The sequence below is a fragment of the Thermobia domestica genome, chromosome 7, assembly GCF_964235325.1.
Source record: "Thermobia domestica chromosome 7, izTheDome1.hap1.1, whole genome shotgun sequence".
Lineage (NCBI taxonomy): Eukaryota > Metazoa > Arthropoda > Insecta > Zygentoma > Lepismatidae > Thermobia > Thermobia domestica.
In genome coordinates, this window is record NC_137460.1 from 31,064,526 (window position 1) to 31,079,583 (window position 15,058).

Here is a 15,058-nt window from a genome sequence, read left to right on the forward strand (position 1 = left end):
AATGAAGACGGTTGTCACCAGGGGCCATAAAACGTTTGCTGCAAAACTGATGGTCAAACTCAAATACCACGTGAATCAGTCTATTGCCATAACCACATTCATAAGCAAGAAGCATAATCCCCAGTAAGGTCTTGATATCATAATTGGTGATAACTGCCACCAAACCTTTACCGCGAAGAAAATTTTCGTGAGCACACACAGTGGAACACCACGATGATCAAGAACGAGAATGTGGTCCGAGAAGTAATATCCATCTTGTTGCCAAAAAGGCGTGCGTAAGTTGCCGGAATCTTAAAGAAATTTATATACCGAAATATCTCCTCAACTCCGTGAAATACGGCAGCGGCTATGTGATTATGTGAACCGTAAATTTATGTCTTCCATGCATCATGTTAATACTTTCACAGGATGGATTACAAATGATTATGTGTTCATATGCACTTTACGGACCAGATATTGTTTCCGACGAATGATGAAATATTTCAATTTACGTCACTTGAATTGTTTAGAGGTGTTTGAATTTCGACATTGCATTCTTGTAAAACACCTAACCTTATATCGCCCTATCTCCAGTATTCTTGAACTTCACGCTTGTAGTTATAGATCTCTGAATCTGAACCAAATATAATCAATTCTTGCTGACAGAAGTCAATGCCACAAAAGTGCAGTCTACCATGGAAATTATTGGTAACCTGTGTACTTCCGTATCACAGCAATTCAAAGTTATTCTGCAGGCTAACGCTGTACTAGCTTCGCAGGTTGCTTCTCTACCACATATTTCAAAACAATTTTTTTTTTTTTTTTTTTTTTTTTGTATTTAAGTGTGAAAATTAAAGTGTATTATTTTCATTATTATGAAGGCAGTAATATCTGCTGCCTTTCGCCACATATGGAAACATATCACGAAATAAAGATTTAGTTTCTACAATAATTCTGTGTATTTGCTGAACATACATTATATTTGGAACTAGTCATGTAAATTGTGTTCTTTGTTTAGTTCTCTGTTCAAGAAGAGGCTTTGAATTTAAGAAGTGAACAAAGATACTAATATAGAAATGTTTTAACACTCCCTGTTACTATTGTCTTGACAATTTGGTTTTCTAGTCACACTCTTGTTTATTTATTTTCCTGAGATTCGGATACAAATACTTCAAAAGTAATACACACTCTTTGCTTACAGCTAAATAGATTTTCTTATAAAGTTATTTGGTAGTGTAAAATGCTGAAGAATTCGTCTTCTAAAACATCAAAAATTTCTTTCTAGAGCAAATTGCCTCTTCCAAATTACTCATACTTTTAATTCTATTGGAATTTAATCAACTCCTTCCTGGCACTCAGCTGCTATTTGGACAAATAATGCTATATGGAAAGACCTTGAATTCCTATTTTCAATAAATATTTAGAATCAGACTAATAGTAAATAGTAAGGAACTGCGAAATTTCCCGTCTGGATTATTTTTCTTCCTTTCCGAATTGAAAGTTTCTGGCCTATGTAACTTTTGACAGCCCCGGCAGCGAAACCTGAGTTTTAACGTTTCTATTTTCTCTTCTTTTACTTTGAGGACACGAAGCGGGCCAAAATTACTTATGGGCTGATACAAAGGAAAAAGATCTTGAATTAAATTAATTTCTTATTGTCGTTTGATTAGTTTACAATATTATGTTTGTATATAATGCATATAATTTTTGTTTCAGGTCATCCTAATATACATGTATATTCTCTCCAAAAGCTCGTGTTTAAACTTCATTTCCTTAGTACACAGAACTGGTTAAAGCAAGAAAAAGAACCTGACAGGAATTTTCGTCCAAGGTCAGAAGTTTTCTTTGATACTAAACAGGTTTGCAGATCATAGTGAATAATGAGTTACAGGGTCAAAGGCCAAAATGCGACTTTTTACGTATGGAATTTCAATGTTAAGTGATGAAGTTATATTCTATTTTCTTGAATACCGATCCCTGAAATGGAGAGTTACTACATGAGCATAAATTCTGATCCAAAGCAATATGATAATGAGAACTGTATTTCACTGTGGCCTCCTGACCTTCAGAAGGTCACTTGTGACCTTTGTGATAACATATAATATTTCAAAGATCAGAGTGACTTGAAATCCGTAACTGGTCCCGCGAGCATTTGAGGCTATTAGTTATGAGAACAAGCTGCTACAATAAGCGATAAATCTATCGTGGTAGCTACTTCTAGCATGTTTTAACATTGCAGAATTTCGTTCCGAACACTGTAGTAAATCTGCACTGTTCTCTGTTTGGGCTGGGCCAGGCTTGGGCTGATTAATTACTTTCGTTAAACGATAATTGTTATAAAGCCAAATATCGAAGTGTGTGTGCATGTCGAGTAAGAGGTATTACAAACAAGGCAAGTAACTTTTACGTTCATGATGCTTTTACTTGCTTCAAGTACTGGCTTAACTGAAAAACAATTCCTCTTGGTGCGTAAGTAATCGGGATTTACACATCTATTCCACATGTCCCTAATGTGCTAGACGTAAATATATCCTGTGCACGAGTGTCTTTGTAAAAAAAAAAAAAAAAAAAAAAATTAAATGTGTTCGAAGTTTCGTTCAATAGAATGCTTATCGAGAGACGAACTTCTTCAAGTGTTACACGAGGATTTTTATAAACTTCCTGATTAAGAAAATCCTATAGAAAAAGTCACATTGGGTTAAATTGAGACTTTTAGCTAGCCATTCTACTTTATTTCCCTTGCTTAATATACGGTCCCCCCCCCCCTTAGAATTGCAAATATCCTATTTCGATATGTTGGAGCCCTATCGTGATGGAACCAAAAGTCGTTATTTGGTTTAGATTTAAACGATGAATTTCAGGGAAAAGAAATTTGCGTAACATGTTCTGATATGCAACGTGGTTCATAGTACCTTCGAAGAAGGAAAACGGCACAAGCACAGTTCGCAGTTACACGCATCCACAACATAATACTCCTTTGATCCGCAGATCGTTCGTTCTAATAGTAGACTGGGAGGGGGGGGGGCAAGAACCATGCATCAGATGAAGACACCTCATCATTAAAAAACTTCGCTTCATCTAACATTAAAATATGAAAAGCGAACATACGATTTTCATTTGTCTGTGAACCGTTACGAAACAATAATCTGCTTCATGTACATAGTAATTTATACACAACATTCATTCTGCACAGCCTTACCTCCAGTACACGCATTCTATTCATTCATTCATTCATTGTTTATTCATCCATGTCGTACATTATTGGTCAGAGACCAGTACATAGGACTTGTCAAATAATAATAAGACATTTCAATATAATCGATTTACATTATTTTACAAACTATCACCCAAGTATTCATTAATATGATAATACATTTTGTTACACAAAAAATTAAATAGTTCATTTTTGAAATTTCGTATGTTTTTGATATTCTTCAAATAACTTGGGAGCTTATTAAACAACTTAGCGGACATAGGAAGAACACTTCTTTTGGTGCACGCATAGTTTTGGTATGCTGTGAATATGTTATTCTTTTGTCGTGTGTTGTATGAATGTACATCGTCAACATGAAGAAAACTACTTTCATTTCTCTTTACATATATGATACTTTTGTATATGTACAGACAAGGCACAGTTAAAATTTTATTTGACTGAAAGACCCTTTTGCATGAGGACCTTGGTAATAGATTAAAAATAGATCTTATTGCCTTTTTCTGTAGACGAAAAGTAGTAACACTGGAATAGGAGGCTCCCCAGAAAATTATTCCGTAATTTAACAATGATTGAAACTTACCATAGTACAATAACAGCAAAGTTTCTTTTGACACTGAACCACGTAGTCTATAAATGACAAAACAGATACGACTTAATTTGCTGTTTAGCTCAGTAATATGTGCATCCCATGTAAGCCTATTGCTTATTGTTACACCTAAAAATTTAGTGGATTTTGAATAGTCTACATCAGTTGAATTTATCACAATGGGTGGTACTGTTCGAGGTGTACATGAGTAATGAAAATTTAGTGCTTTTGTTTTCTTTGCATTTATCAGCAGTTGATTCTGAGATGTCCATTTTATCAAACGCTCCACAGTTTGTTTTAATTTACTTTCTAGTTCAAGTGTATTGTCCGCTGTTACTATGACATTTACATCGTCAGCATATAGTACAATATGTTGGGGATACATATATTGAACAAGATCATTTATGTAAAATAAAAAAAGAATTGGCCCAAGAATTAAGCCTTGAGGAACACCAGCAGAAATAGTAGCAGTTGTGGATGAAAATGTGACTTGTTTATTGTTAATTATTTTTTGTATTTTTACTACTTGTTTTCTGTTTGTCAGGTACGAGCGAAACCATTCATGTACTACACCCCTAATACCATATTTCTGGAGTTTTGCCAGTAGAAGAGAATGTTGAACACTGTCGAATGCCTTGGAGAAATCAACAAATAAACCTACTGCATATTTTCCCTTATCAAGTACTGTAGAAACCTCTTTAATAAAGTTAAACAACGCTGTATCAATTGATTTGTTTTTTTGGAAACCATGTTGAGAAGACGAGATTAGGTTATGGCAGGATATAAAATTTCTCAAGCGCGATAACATTAGTGATTCAAAAATCTTCGAGAAAACAGACAATATAGAAACAGGCCTATAGTTTTGAACATCATAAGTATTTCCTTTTTTGTGCAAAGGTATAACTTTTGCAGTCTTCAATCTGTCGGGGAAAACGCCTGATTCAAATGATACATTTACAAGAAAGCATAGTTGTTTCACTATTAAATGCGCACTCTTTTTTATAATTAGGGATGGGACTTCATCTATACCTGCAGAACGGGTACTAGAAAGCCTTTTGATACAGTCCAACAATTCTTCTTCAGTTACCGGAGTTACATACATACTATGTTTGTTGCATGGAATATTTGACTCTACAGCGAGATCCAACTTTCCAGGTGGTAAATTCGTATTAAGAAAATACTGATTAAAGACTTCAGTAATGGCAGCAGGATCAGCAAAAGAATTATTTCTATAATTAACTTGTGATATTTCGCGCATTGGAACAGTCTTTGATGAATTGTTTATTACGTTCCACGCACCTTTCATTTTGTTTTTATATCCGTGTATTATAGTGTCATTGTGGATTCTTTTAGCTGTTCGAATAACATTCCGATATATTCTTTTGTATGTTTTTATATGGGAAATAACTTTAGCTGGTAAATTAACACAGGTTTTCTTAAGTTTATGATAATATATAAGCTTTTGCTTTGAAACTTTTATTCCTTGCGTGACCCACTTTTTCATGTTATTAAAATCTTTCCGTAACTGTAATGGAAATGCTATGTTAAAATTATGTAAGAAAACATCAACAAAATAATTGAATTTGTCATTAGCACTAGGTAAGTCGTACAAGGGATTCCAAGATTCACGAGATAATAGAAAACAAAAATAATTTATATTTTCCGTTGAAAATGATCTGGTTGTTCTCGTTATCGGTTTCGGACTTCCCTTCACTATTCTCTCGGTAGGTATTCTACAATAAATGGCTTCATGATCAGAAAATCCAAGTTCAGTAACTTCAAACAAACATTTAAGATTATTTTTTGGAATAATAATTTGGTCGATAGCTGTCTTTCCTTGACGAGTAGGTACGTTAATAATAGTTTGTAGTTCATATAAATTTAACATATCTTGAAACTTAGATTTATCAGTTGAATTCTTTAACCAATCTATGTTTATATCCCCACAGATAACTACACTACTAAATTTTCTACGTAAGTTCGCTAGAAGTTTCTCAAAATTTTTAAAGAAAATTCCTAAATCACCAGAAGGGGTCCTATAGATACACACAATACAAATATTTAACTCTTGAAGTTTTGATGCGACTACCTCACAATGCATTTCGACGCAAAAATTCCGAACGTCAATCTCAGTTGCATGTATATAAGAGCGAGCAAAAATTGCGACACCACCTCGACTTTTTATTGTACGAGAGTAGTGAGTAATAATATTAAAACCGTTTAAACTAACCATATTAACGATATTTGCATCTAACCAGTGCTCACATATACAAAGAAGCTGTACATTTGAGAAGTCGCTTTCCAACAATACCTCCAGAAGATCAATTTTGTTCCCTAAACCTTGCACATTATGAAAAAGAAGGTGCAAAAAGTCAATATTTCCTACCATAAAAAATCATCGGATAACATCTTACGCATTCTCTTCCGTCGTTCTATCTTTTGAGCATTTTCAGTTATGTTATTACAATCTTCTGCTTTATAGATTGAACTACTTGCCCTTTGTATTAAGCTAATCCTATCAATATGATCTACTCCTACACTACCACACTCTACGTTAGTATTGGAGTATGTATCAAGTGTCTTGCATACGTTATTGCTACCGTCTCTTACTACAGGTGCTAGACTTTCATTATTGTCTAACGATGCTTGCCATGGTAAAGGGATGACGCTTGTCGAGACTACAGATAATGATTCTACAAGTTCAGCAAATTTATTACACATTGAACGTTTTCCAGTGTTGTTCAAATGTAGTCCGTGCGTAGTAAAATTATCCCTTTCCATAGAGCCCAAATCAACGTACCTTACATTACAATAACCTTTGCATATTTTGGAAATTTTGCTGTTTGTTTGTTTTAAATGTACATTAACACAGGAGTTACCGTCTAAGTCATGTCTATGTGGAATACCTGCTACAATTACGTTAGTGTTATTTAACATATTTAGACACTTGTACAGATTTACCACAGCTTTGTTACCCTCACCACGTGCAACATCGTTCCCCCCGCCAATGATTATTAGTGTGTCTTTCATACTCATATCCTTGCATAGTGAACCACAGTCTCTCATTGTTTCACTCATGGTGGCACCCGGCTTCGTGATACATGACACTTCATACCTGTTGCTTAATACGTCTTTTAACAGAACCGCTGTGTTTCTGGCATGACTGTCCCCTAGAATTAATATTTTTTTATTTCCACTTTGTTTGCTATTCTTCTGTCTGGGGTGACGTTTTTCCTCATGCATTGTTTTCATAGGTATGTGTACCGTTTCTTGTTTGCCTTGCACACTTTTTACTTTTCGATTTTGATTTGTTGTCATCACTTCGATGTCCAGTAGCTCATACCGGTTTTTCACTGGAATTGAGTATTTGGTTTTCAACACATCCTTTGTTTTGGCCTCACTATTTTTCAATCTTTTAGTTTTATTTACATTACTGCTACTACATGCTGCCTGCGACTTCACTTCTTGAGTAACCCCTTGCACTGCAAACTTAACCTGTTCACTTACTTGTTTTACATTAAATCGTAGTTCAGCATTTTCGGTTTTCAAATAATCCACTTCACTTTTTAAGGCACACAACTCTTCATACAATATACTCAAAATTTCAGATGAAGTACACTCACATTTATCACTTTCTTTAATAGGCCTACCTCGATTGTCATTTGTTTCTGTTGTATTTAAAGCTCGCATATTTTCTGGGCTGAAATGCGCCACAACTTCCATTTTATTTTATTCTAACAGTGTTAAGTCTTACAAGAGAGTTTACAAAATAAACTATAGGAATATTATTCCTAAACCTATAGGAAACAACATCTTCACCACCACCTCTCACATCAACCACCTTAAGCAGCTCCTTCGTGGCTAAGCGGTTAGCGTCCCCGCCTTTGGCGTGGGAGACCCGGGTTCGATTCCTGGCGCTGGATCATGTCGTTGGGATTCCACATTAACCAGTAGGTCCCGTCCTATATAGGTTCGCTGCTGAAAGGCATGTTAAACTCAAAATCAACTCTATTCAACGAGCTTCTTTTGACGTTGAGTGTAGTACATCACCGACAGATAGATTTTCTAGATGAAGCAAGAAGAGAATGGAGCACTGTACGTTTAGTGTCTTCGGTAGGCACACTTGATGGCCGTCCTGCCTGTTGTTATCTTCGAGAAAGATGTTTATTGAAACAATTACTTCGAAACTGCTGATGTAATCGAATTAGTTTCACACTTCACTGTGCAAATACGTTCTTCCGTGTTTGAATAACCGACTTGCCACTAATAATGTACCACTCCAGCATTTTTTTTTTTTAAGAATATCTATTGTGATAATACTGAACACACGCACATCTGAGTACAGCGAGAATACAAAAATTACGACAGTTCTTGCTTGTACACAGTCACAAAGAAGGAAGTATCACTGAGGAATTTCTGATCCAACCTGAGCGTTCAATTGCCTCTGCCTCTCTCTTTACCTTAATTTGTTTTCGGAATAACAAACAATCATCTAAGTAAAGGAAACAGACAAATCTTCGTCGAAAGAATCAAAATGATTCGGCAAAGTTTATGATTTGAAATCATGAACGAGTAGTAAACAAACGATAGAGCGTTCCTTGCCAGAGATAGGAAAGCAAGTTATTTCTGACAGGATTCTTTCTTTTCTTCAAAAGTCCAATAGTTTGCATGACGCATGCAAGTTATATTCATTGTTTTATTTTTATCTTTAGAAAAAGAAACAGTTTAATGCATAACTTTAAAAGCATTATCGTTGTTCAAACAAATTTAATATCGTAGTAGTGAAATACGGACGCTGCCTCTTTAAGTGAAAAAGTGCGGTCATGTGTAAAGAAGATCGTCTTATTGTCTTAGCTATCCATAAAAGAGCTTTGGACGCAGCAAAAGGTCACAGATGACCTGCCAGGGATTACGGTTTCACAGTTTATGATTTTTCTATTGGAGATGTCATGTTTTGTTACTTAAACCCTCATACAAAACCCTATTCAATGATTCCCACATCGAACCAGTTAAGACTTTTCGTAACGTGAAATGCAAAACTTTATTTTCGTGACCTTTAATATTATTTGACATTGATGACTTATCTCTGAGGTGGAAACGGGACTTTCAATAGGCCACTTACGTGTTTGATCGCTTCTTTGTTGATTACATAAATCATGAGCAATTCGACGTTGAAAGTAGCACTAATGCCCAAAAGTCACAAATGTCCTGGTGAAGGGGGGTCAGTTTCCACTTTCATATGGGACATATCTTGATTATTTCACACGTTGAATCAGTTTTACCTTTTATTACGTGAAATACGAAAATTTAGCTTCGTTACCTTTGGCCTCTTCGATATTATTGACCTATCTGTATGGTTTCAACGTAACCTTGGTAAGTCTTTTATGCACGTATTCCATAGAACCACTCATTTCAATGAATTTTGAGAAATAAGCTGCTGTAATGTGATTTTATTTCACAAAGATCACAGGTGACCTTCTGAAGGGTCACAGTTCCTGATTTTCCTATTGAGCATGTCTTTTTTTTGCTTTAAAACCTTGTAGAAACCCCTGTTTATTGTTTCGTACATCGAATCAGTTGATATCTTTTAATACAAGAAGTGTTAAATTTTTACTTCGTGTTCCTTGATATTATTGACTTATTTTCATGATTTCAACATGAATTTTGGTAAGTCTTTTATGTGTGTCTCATTGCGTCACTATCATTTCAATGAATTTTGTACAATAAGCTGTTGAAATATGATCTATTAACACAAATCAGAGGTGATTTTCTGGGCGTCATGGAGTCACAACTAAACGCACTTCTCATTATCATATTACCGTGGATCAGAATTTATGCTCATGTAGCAACTGTTGATTTCAGAGTTCGATATTCAATAGAACGATATATAATACCTTCATTTAACATTGAAATCCTGTAAGGAAAAATTCGCATTTCAACCTTTGACCCTGTAGCTCATAATTCGTTATCATACGTAAATCTCTTTCAGTATCAAACAAAACTTCTGACCTTCGACTAAAATTGGTGTGGGTTTCTTTGTCCTTAGTTTTACCAGTTTTGCATACTAGGAAAATGAAATTTGCACACGAATTTTGGCACAGTCTGTACACAATTTGCATGTAATATATGTGTGCTGCTTATTACTTTTAGTCAGACCAAGTGTGACTAATTTCAATTGAAGTCTGATATATATATATATATATATATATATATATATATATATATATATATATATATATATTCTCTTTCGGTAATGAAGTGCTTGTTTGATGATTTAGCCATGTTATGAACTATTGGAACTCAAGGAAGATCTATAGTTTTAGCAGTAATATAAATATGGACTCATAATCAACATCCCATATGAAAAGAAATGTAGCAGCAACAGCCAATTTAAGTTGTTATGCTAACTTCTTCGACTGGAATAGTAGATTTTTTTCTTAACAATGGGAGGGAAGCGATAAAAGATCAGCCATTTCTAGCATCAAAGTACGAAGATGTCATAAGGCACAAATTGTAAATCATTGAACAAATGCTTAGTATGTAATCATCTTATACCGTCAAGTGGGGTGAATAGGAACGGTTTTTCAACTTCCAACCAAATTATTTTAAAACTGCTTGGTCAATAAAAATAAAGTTTTGGTCTCAAATGACAGTCTTTATGGGGGCAATAGAACTGTGACAAATATTAAATCCCCTTTCCTTTTATTACATGTTTTATTTTAAAAAATATTGGTTGTTCCTATTCACCTGCCAAGTGGGGTGAATAGGAACAAGCATTTATTTTTTGCTTACTTTCCTATTGTACTGCCCGAAATATCAATAGGAACAAAAATAATAGTTTTTAAAAATATTTATTGAAAAAGAAATGATTCAAAGACATTTATATTACCAACATAAACATAATGAGAACTTGACAATACCGTACTATAGTTATAGTTCAGATACCAACATTGCAATTGACGGGAAATATCATCATTCCTCTACAGTAAGGCTTGGGCAGCGGGAGTTTCCCTTTTACCTGCCCAAAATGAAAATCGGATACATCTGGAACGTCGGGAAAACCATACACGAATCCACTGTGTTCCCTAGTAGATCTGCCGCGCAAGAACGTTGCTGTAAGACTTCCATTTCTTTTGGAAAGAACTTTACCGATGAACAACTTTTCAACATTAGCCCTCATAGCTTTTGATGTTTCAGCTACAGGAAAAGACACTAACAGCCAGTCGTCCTCTGAAATGTCGTCATAGTTAACATCTGTTACTACCGGTACAAACGTTTCCTGCTTCCCCTTGTCCTCCTCTTCATAGTCACTTTCGATTGCTTCTTCTTCTAGCTCAATATCGTCTTCTGAAGAATCTAGGTCATCTGGGTCTTCCTCATGAAGGGCAACACTTTTTCCGGCTTCAACAGACAATTTCTTCTTTGGAACTCTTTGTGGAATGCAACTCCCATATCGCATTTCTTTGAACATTTCCAACAGTGATCCGTCCAACGCTGCAATATTTCCTGAAGCTTCAGGATCTGCATCGGGAAGCTGCTTGAGAATCTGATCTCTGTCTATAGGAAATATTCCACATTTGCGAAAGCCAGACTTTATACTTGCAGTAGAATGTTCTTCAATGGCTGTCAGAAGCTCTGCAAAAAGCCTTGGGAATATATCTTTCCGAAGAGCTGATTCTCGGATACCAGGGCCTCTTTTCCACTTGGAAATGAGTTCCCGCCATTTCCTCTTGAGAGGGGCAAAAAATGCAACATCAAGGGGTTGAGTTAAGTGTGTTGAATTGGAGGGAAGGAATATAAATTTTATGTTATTTTCAGAGCAAAGGCGAATTGATTCCACTGACAGATGTGACGAGAGATTGTCTCCGATGAGTGCTTTAGGACCATTTAACTTTCTGAAGTATGGGAGGGCGACAGTTTGTATCCAATCGTCAAAAGTGCGACTGTCAAACCAACCCGATCTGGTACAGTTATATCTTACTTCCGGACGTCCTCCGAGCTTCCATGTGTTGTACATGTTTACCGCTTTGTAGACAACGTATGGAGGCAGCAAAACTCCGCTTGCTGATGCTGCAAACATAACGGACGTAGCTGACTTACTATGATTCATCACCCTCTCCGGATACTTACATCCACGTTTAACAACAACTTTTGATCTTCCAGGATCATCTGTAAGATTACTTTCATCATAGTTTACAATGTTTTCAGCAGGAATCCTGTTAAGCTCCTTCTCCAAATTGTCAAAATATGCATTTATGACTTCAGGAGACACTGAAGCCCTAGCTTTCTTGATGTTTTGGCTTAGCCGAACTGCCAATTTTGCCGAATGACGTAGAAGAAAACCACGAGCAAATTCCTTCCCTGGAAAATTATTTTTGAACTTTGGAACTGTTTTCCCACATTTGTCCAGATATCCTTTGATCATAAGCCTTATGTCATATACTTCTAGGGGATAACCCCACTCTGCACACTTTACAATTCTGTCAACAATCATTCCTTCTTCATTTTTTGTTAGCACTGTTTGACCTCCTTGAGACTTCACGTTAGAATGTTTTACATGTCTGTGTAAAACTGTTGTGGGTATGTCGTATTTGTCACTTACACTTCTGTACGTTAATCTGTTAACGATAATGTCCCTTTTAGCCTTTTCCAACAGATCCTTTGGATATTTGCGATATTTTTTGGCACGGGGATCTGGTTTATAAACTCGAGGCATTCTGTTCCTATTCACCTACCACTCTCAAAAATGCTGCTGTTATTTATAGAAGTGTGTTAAAATCAAATTATCTGATTTCGAAACTAGTTTTGCACGTTAAACCTCGAAGTGCGCTCATAAACAAATGATTTGAAGTAGCATACAACAAATTGCTTAGAGCGCCACCTCTGGAGTGAACAAAGTTAAGCTAAGTTCACAATTGTCAACAACAATGCGGCTAAAAATAGTTGCGGAGAAAAAAATATCAAAGCAAGCCGCAAAACCTATTATTGCACGTACAGCAAGGTTAGGCTATGAAGAGTGTCTCAGACAATTAAAATAGAGTTTATCTTGCATAAATGAAACGTAAGACTGAACAAATTAAAACATGAAAGTTTTGTTCCTATTCACCACACAGTTCCTATTCACCCCACTTGACGGTACTATCGTTGTTGTTATTTCAGATCCCTTTCACATTCGACTGCGGAAGTATTAGATAGGAAAGGACATGGGTTAGAGTCGAAGAATACACTATATAGTTCTCGTAAATTTACGAAAATTTCCAAGAAACAACATGTTCGTTTCCAAAGTGATTATGTTATTAATAACATTCGGAAGAGCGTTAAAGAATTTGAAGATATAATAACTATTGATCCTGTCAGTGAGGCAGGCAAAGAACAATGCAGGAAATCATACGGAAATCATAAAAATAAATCATGCAAGTGTTGTGAATGCGGAAAGGTGTGTAGTTCGAAAGAGCTTCTAGATAAACACAGGAATGTTGTACACTTTGAAAATCAGCAACAAAAATGTAGTACCTTTTCGGAATCTCTTAAAGATAAGTTTACTTCAATTCCTCAGGAATCGATTCTTAATGAAAAGAAATCTTTCAGGTGTGAATGTGGGAAACAATATATGAAAAGGGGGTATTTAGTCATTCATATAAAAGAAAAACATCTTGAGCAGAAGAAGTTGAATTGTGAATATTGTTCGAAACAGTTCTCGTTCAAAACTACATTGAACAGTCATTTGAGAAAGCACACTGGGGAACGACCATATTTTTGTGAAGATTGTGGAAAATCTTTTTCTATTAAACATTATCTTCAGAAACACGTAGTTGTGCATACCAAAGAAAGAAGATACAAATGTGAAATTTGTGGAGGAAAATTTACTGAGCAAGGAAGCTTACTAAGACATAAACTACTTCATACACGAGAGAAAATATTTGAATGCAATATCTGCGGGAAAGTATTTTTATTGAGAAGCTATCTTTATACTCACATGAAAATACACGATTCACAGGCAACGTACACATGTGAAGAATGTGGCAAATCTTTTACATTACGATGTTATCTCAAAAGTCATGCAACTATACACGCGAAAGATAAATCTTTTATTTGTGAACAATGTAAGAAAGGTTTTGTAAATAAAGACAACTTAGCTCGGCACATAAGGACCCACATGAAAGACTCTAGTTACATTTGTAATGAGTGTGGTAAACTATTTCATCGTAGATATCATCTGATAACACATCTACGAATCCACATGGGAATACAGCCATATCAATGTGCGTATTGCCCTAAGAAATTTGGGAATTCCGGAAATCGTAAAAGACATGAGTATATTCACAAATATGGAATTGGTTATAAACGTATGAGTAAATTATTAAAGAAATAACGCATAATTGTGACACATAAACCTTGTAATTCTTAAAATCACGTACACCTTTATACTAAGCTTTTTCGATATGTAGTTTATGAAATCACTTAACATATATGTCAACTCAATAAAAGTTTCAAACATCAAAGTTATCTATCAATAAACATAAATTTCGTTTTACTAATATTTCATTAAGTAGAAGATATAGCTAGGTAAACATTAGAGAAGTCAAAGACAATGAAACAAATAGCATTAACAGTGGTTCGTGTAAAACCTATGGAACACGGTAACTCGGAAATACAGTAACACATTGTACATTGGGATTTAGTTTCCTTTTCAACATGAGCCTAAATGAAACTTCGACCTAAGCTTGATGTAGAAACCTAACCACTATAATGCATTCCAGTTTATTTGTTGTCAAACCAATCGTGAACCTAGGGTCACGTGCACCAAAGACACACGGTAACTACTTGGCCAGCAAGGAGGATTTAAAAAATCTGTTATCCTTTTAGGAAGTTAAACCGTATATCGTGCATGTTGGAATCCATAAATTCAAGCATTCCAGTAACAGTTCTAAATCAAAAGTATCCACTAATCCGTACACTAAATTAATATGATTGTCTAAGCAAATGCGTCGAATCCAATACCACAGATGTAATAGATCAGCAAACATACTACATCATTGCTCTATATATCCCTAAATTATTAGGTCCATAGAATCTGCTTCGTAAGTGTTTATACTACAAAGTGTAATATTTTACTTTATATATTGTAGCTGCGTATGTTTATATATATATATATATAATGTGTAATATTTTACTTTATTGTATTTCACCTACGCAATAAATGTATGTTTATAAAAGCTGAAATCAACTTACTATTAGTTATATTTCCAGTAATTTTATTTAATCGTAGAATTTAGTTT

General features: G+C 35.1%; 1 protein-coding gene across 5 annotated transcripts in view; it reads left to right on the top strand.

Moving 5' to 3' along the window:
- LOC145689977 (uncharacterized) overlaps nt 1-14,289 on the top strand; it is a 31,435-nt gene extending 17,146 nt beyond the window's left edge. For 3 of the 5 annotated variants that reach the window (XM_081764402.1, XM_081764403.1, XM_081764404.1), the window contains exon 3: nt 12,939-14,289. In XM_081764402.1, coding sequence (XP_081620528.1) covers nt 12,939-14,151 — 1,213 coding nt within the window. In that variant the 3' untranslated portion in view covers nt 14,152-14,289. The other 2 variants (XM_081764405.1, XM_081764407.1) reach the window with 2 other exon arrangements.
- The last annotated feature ends 769 nt before the right edge of the window (nt 14,290-15,058 follow it).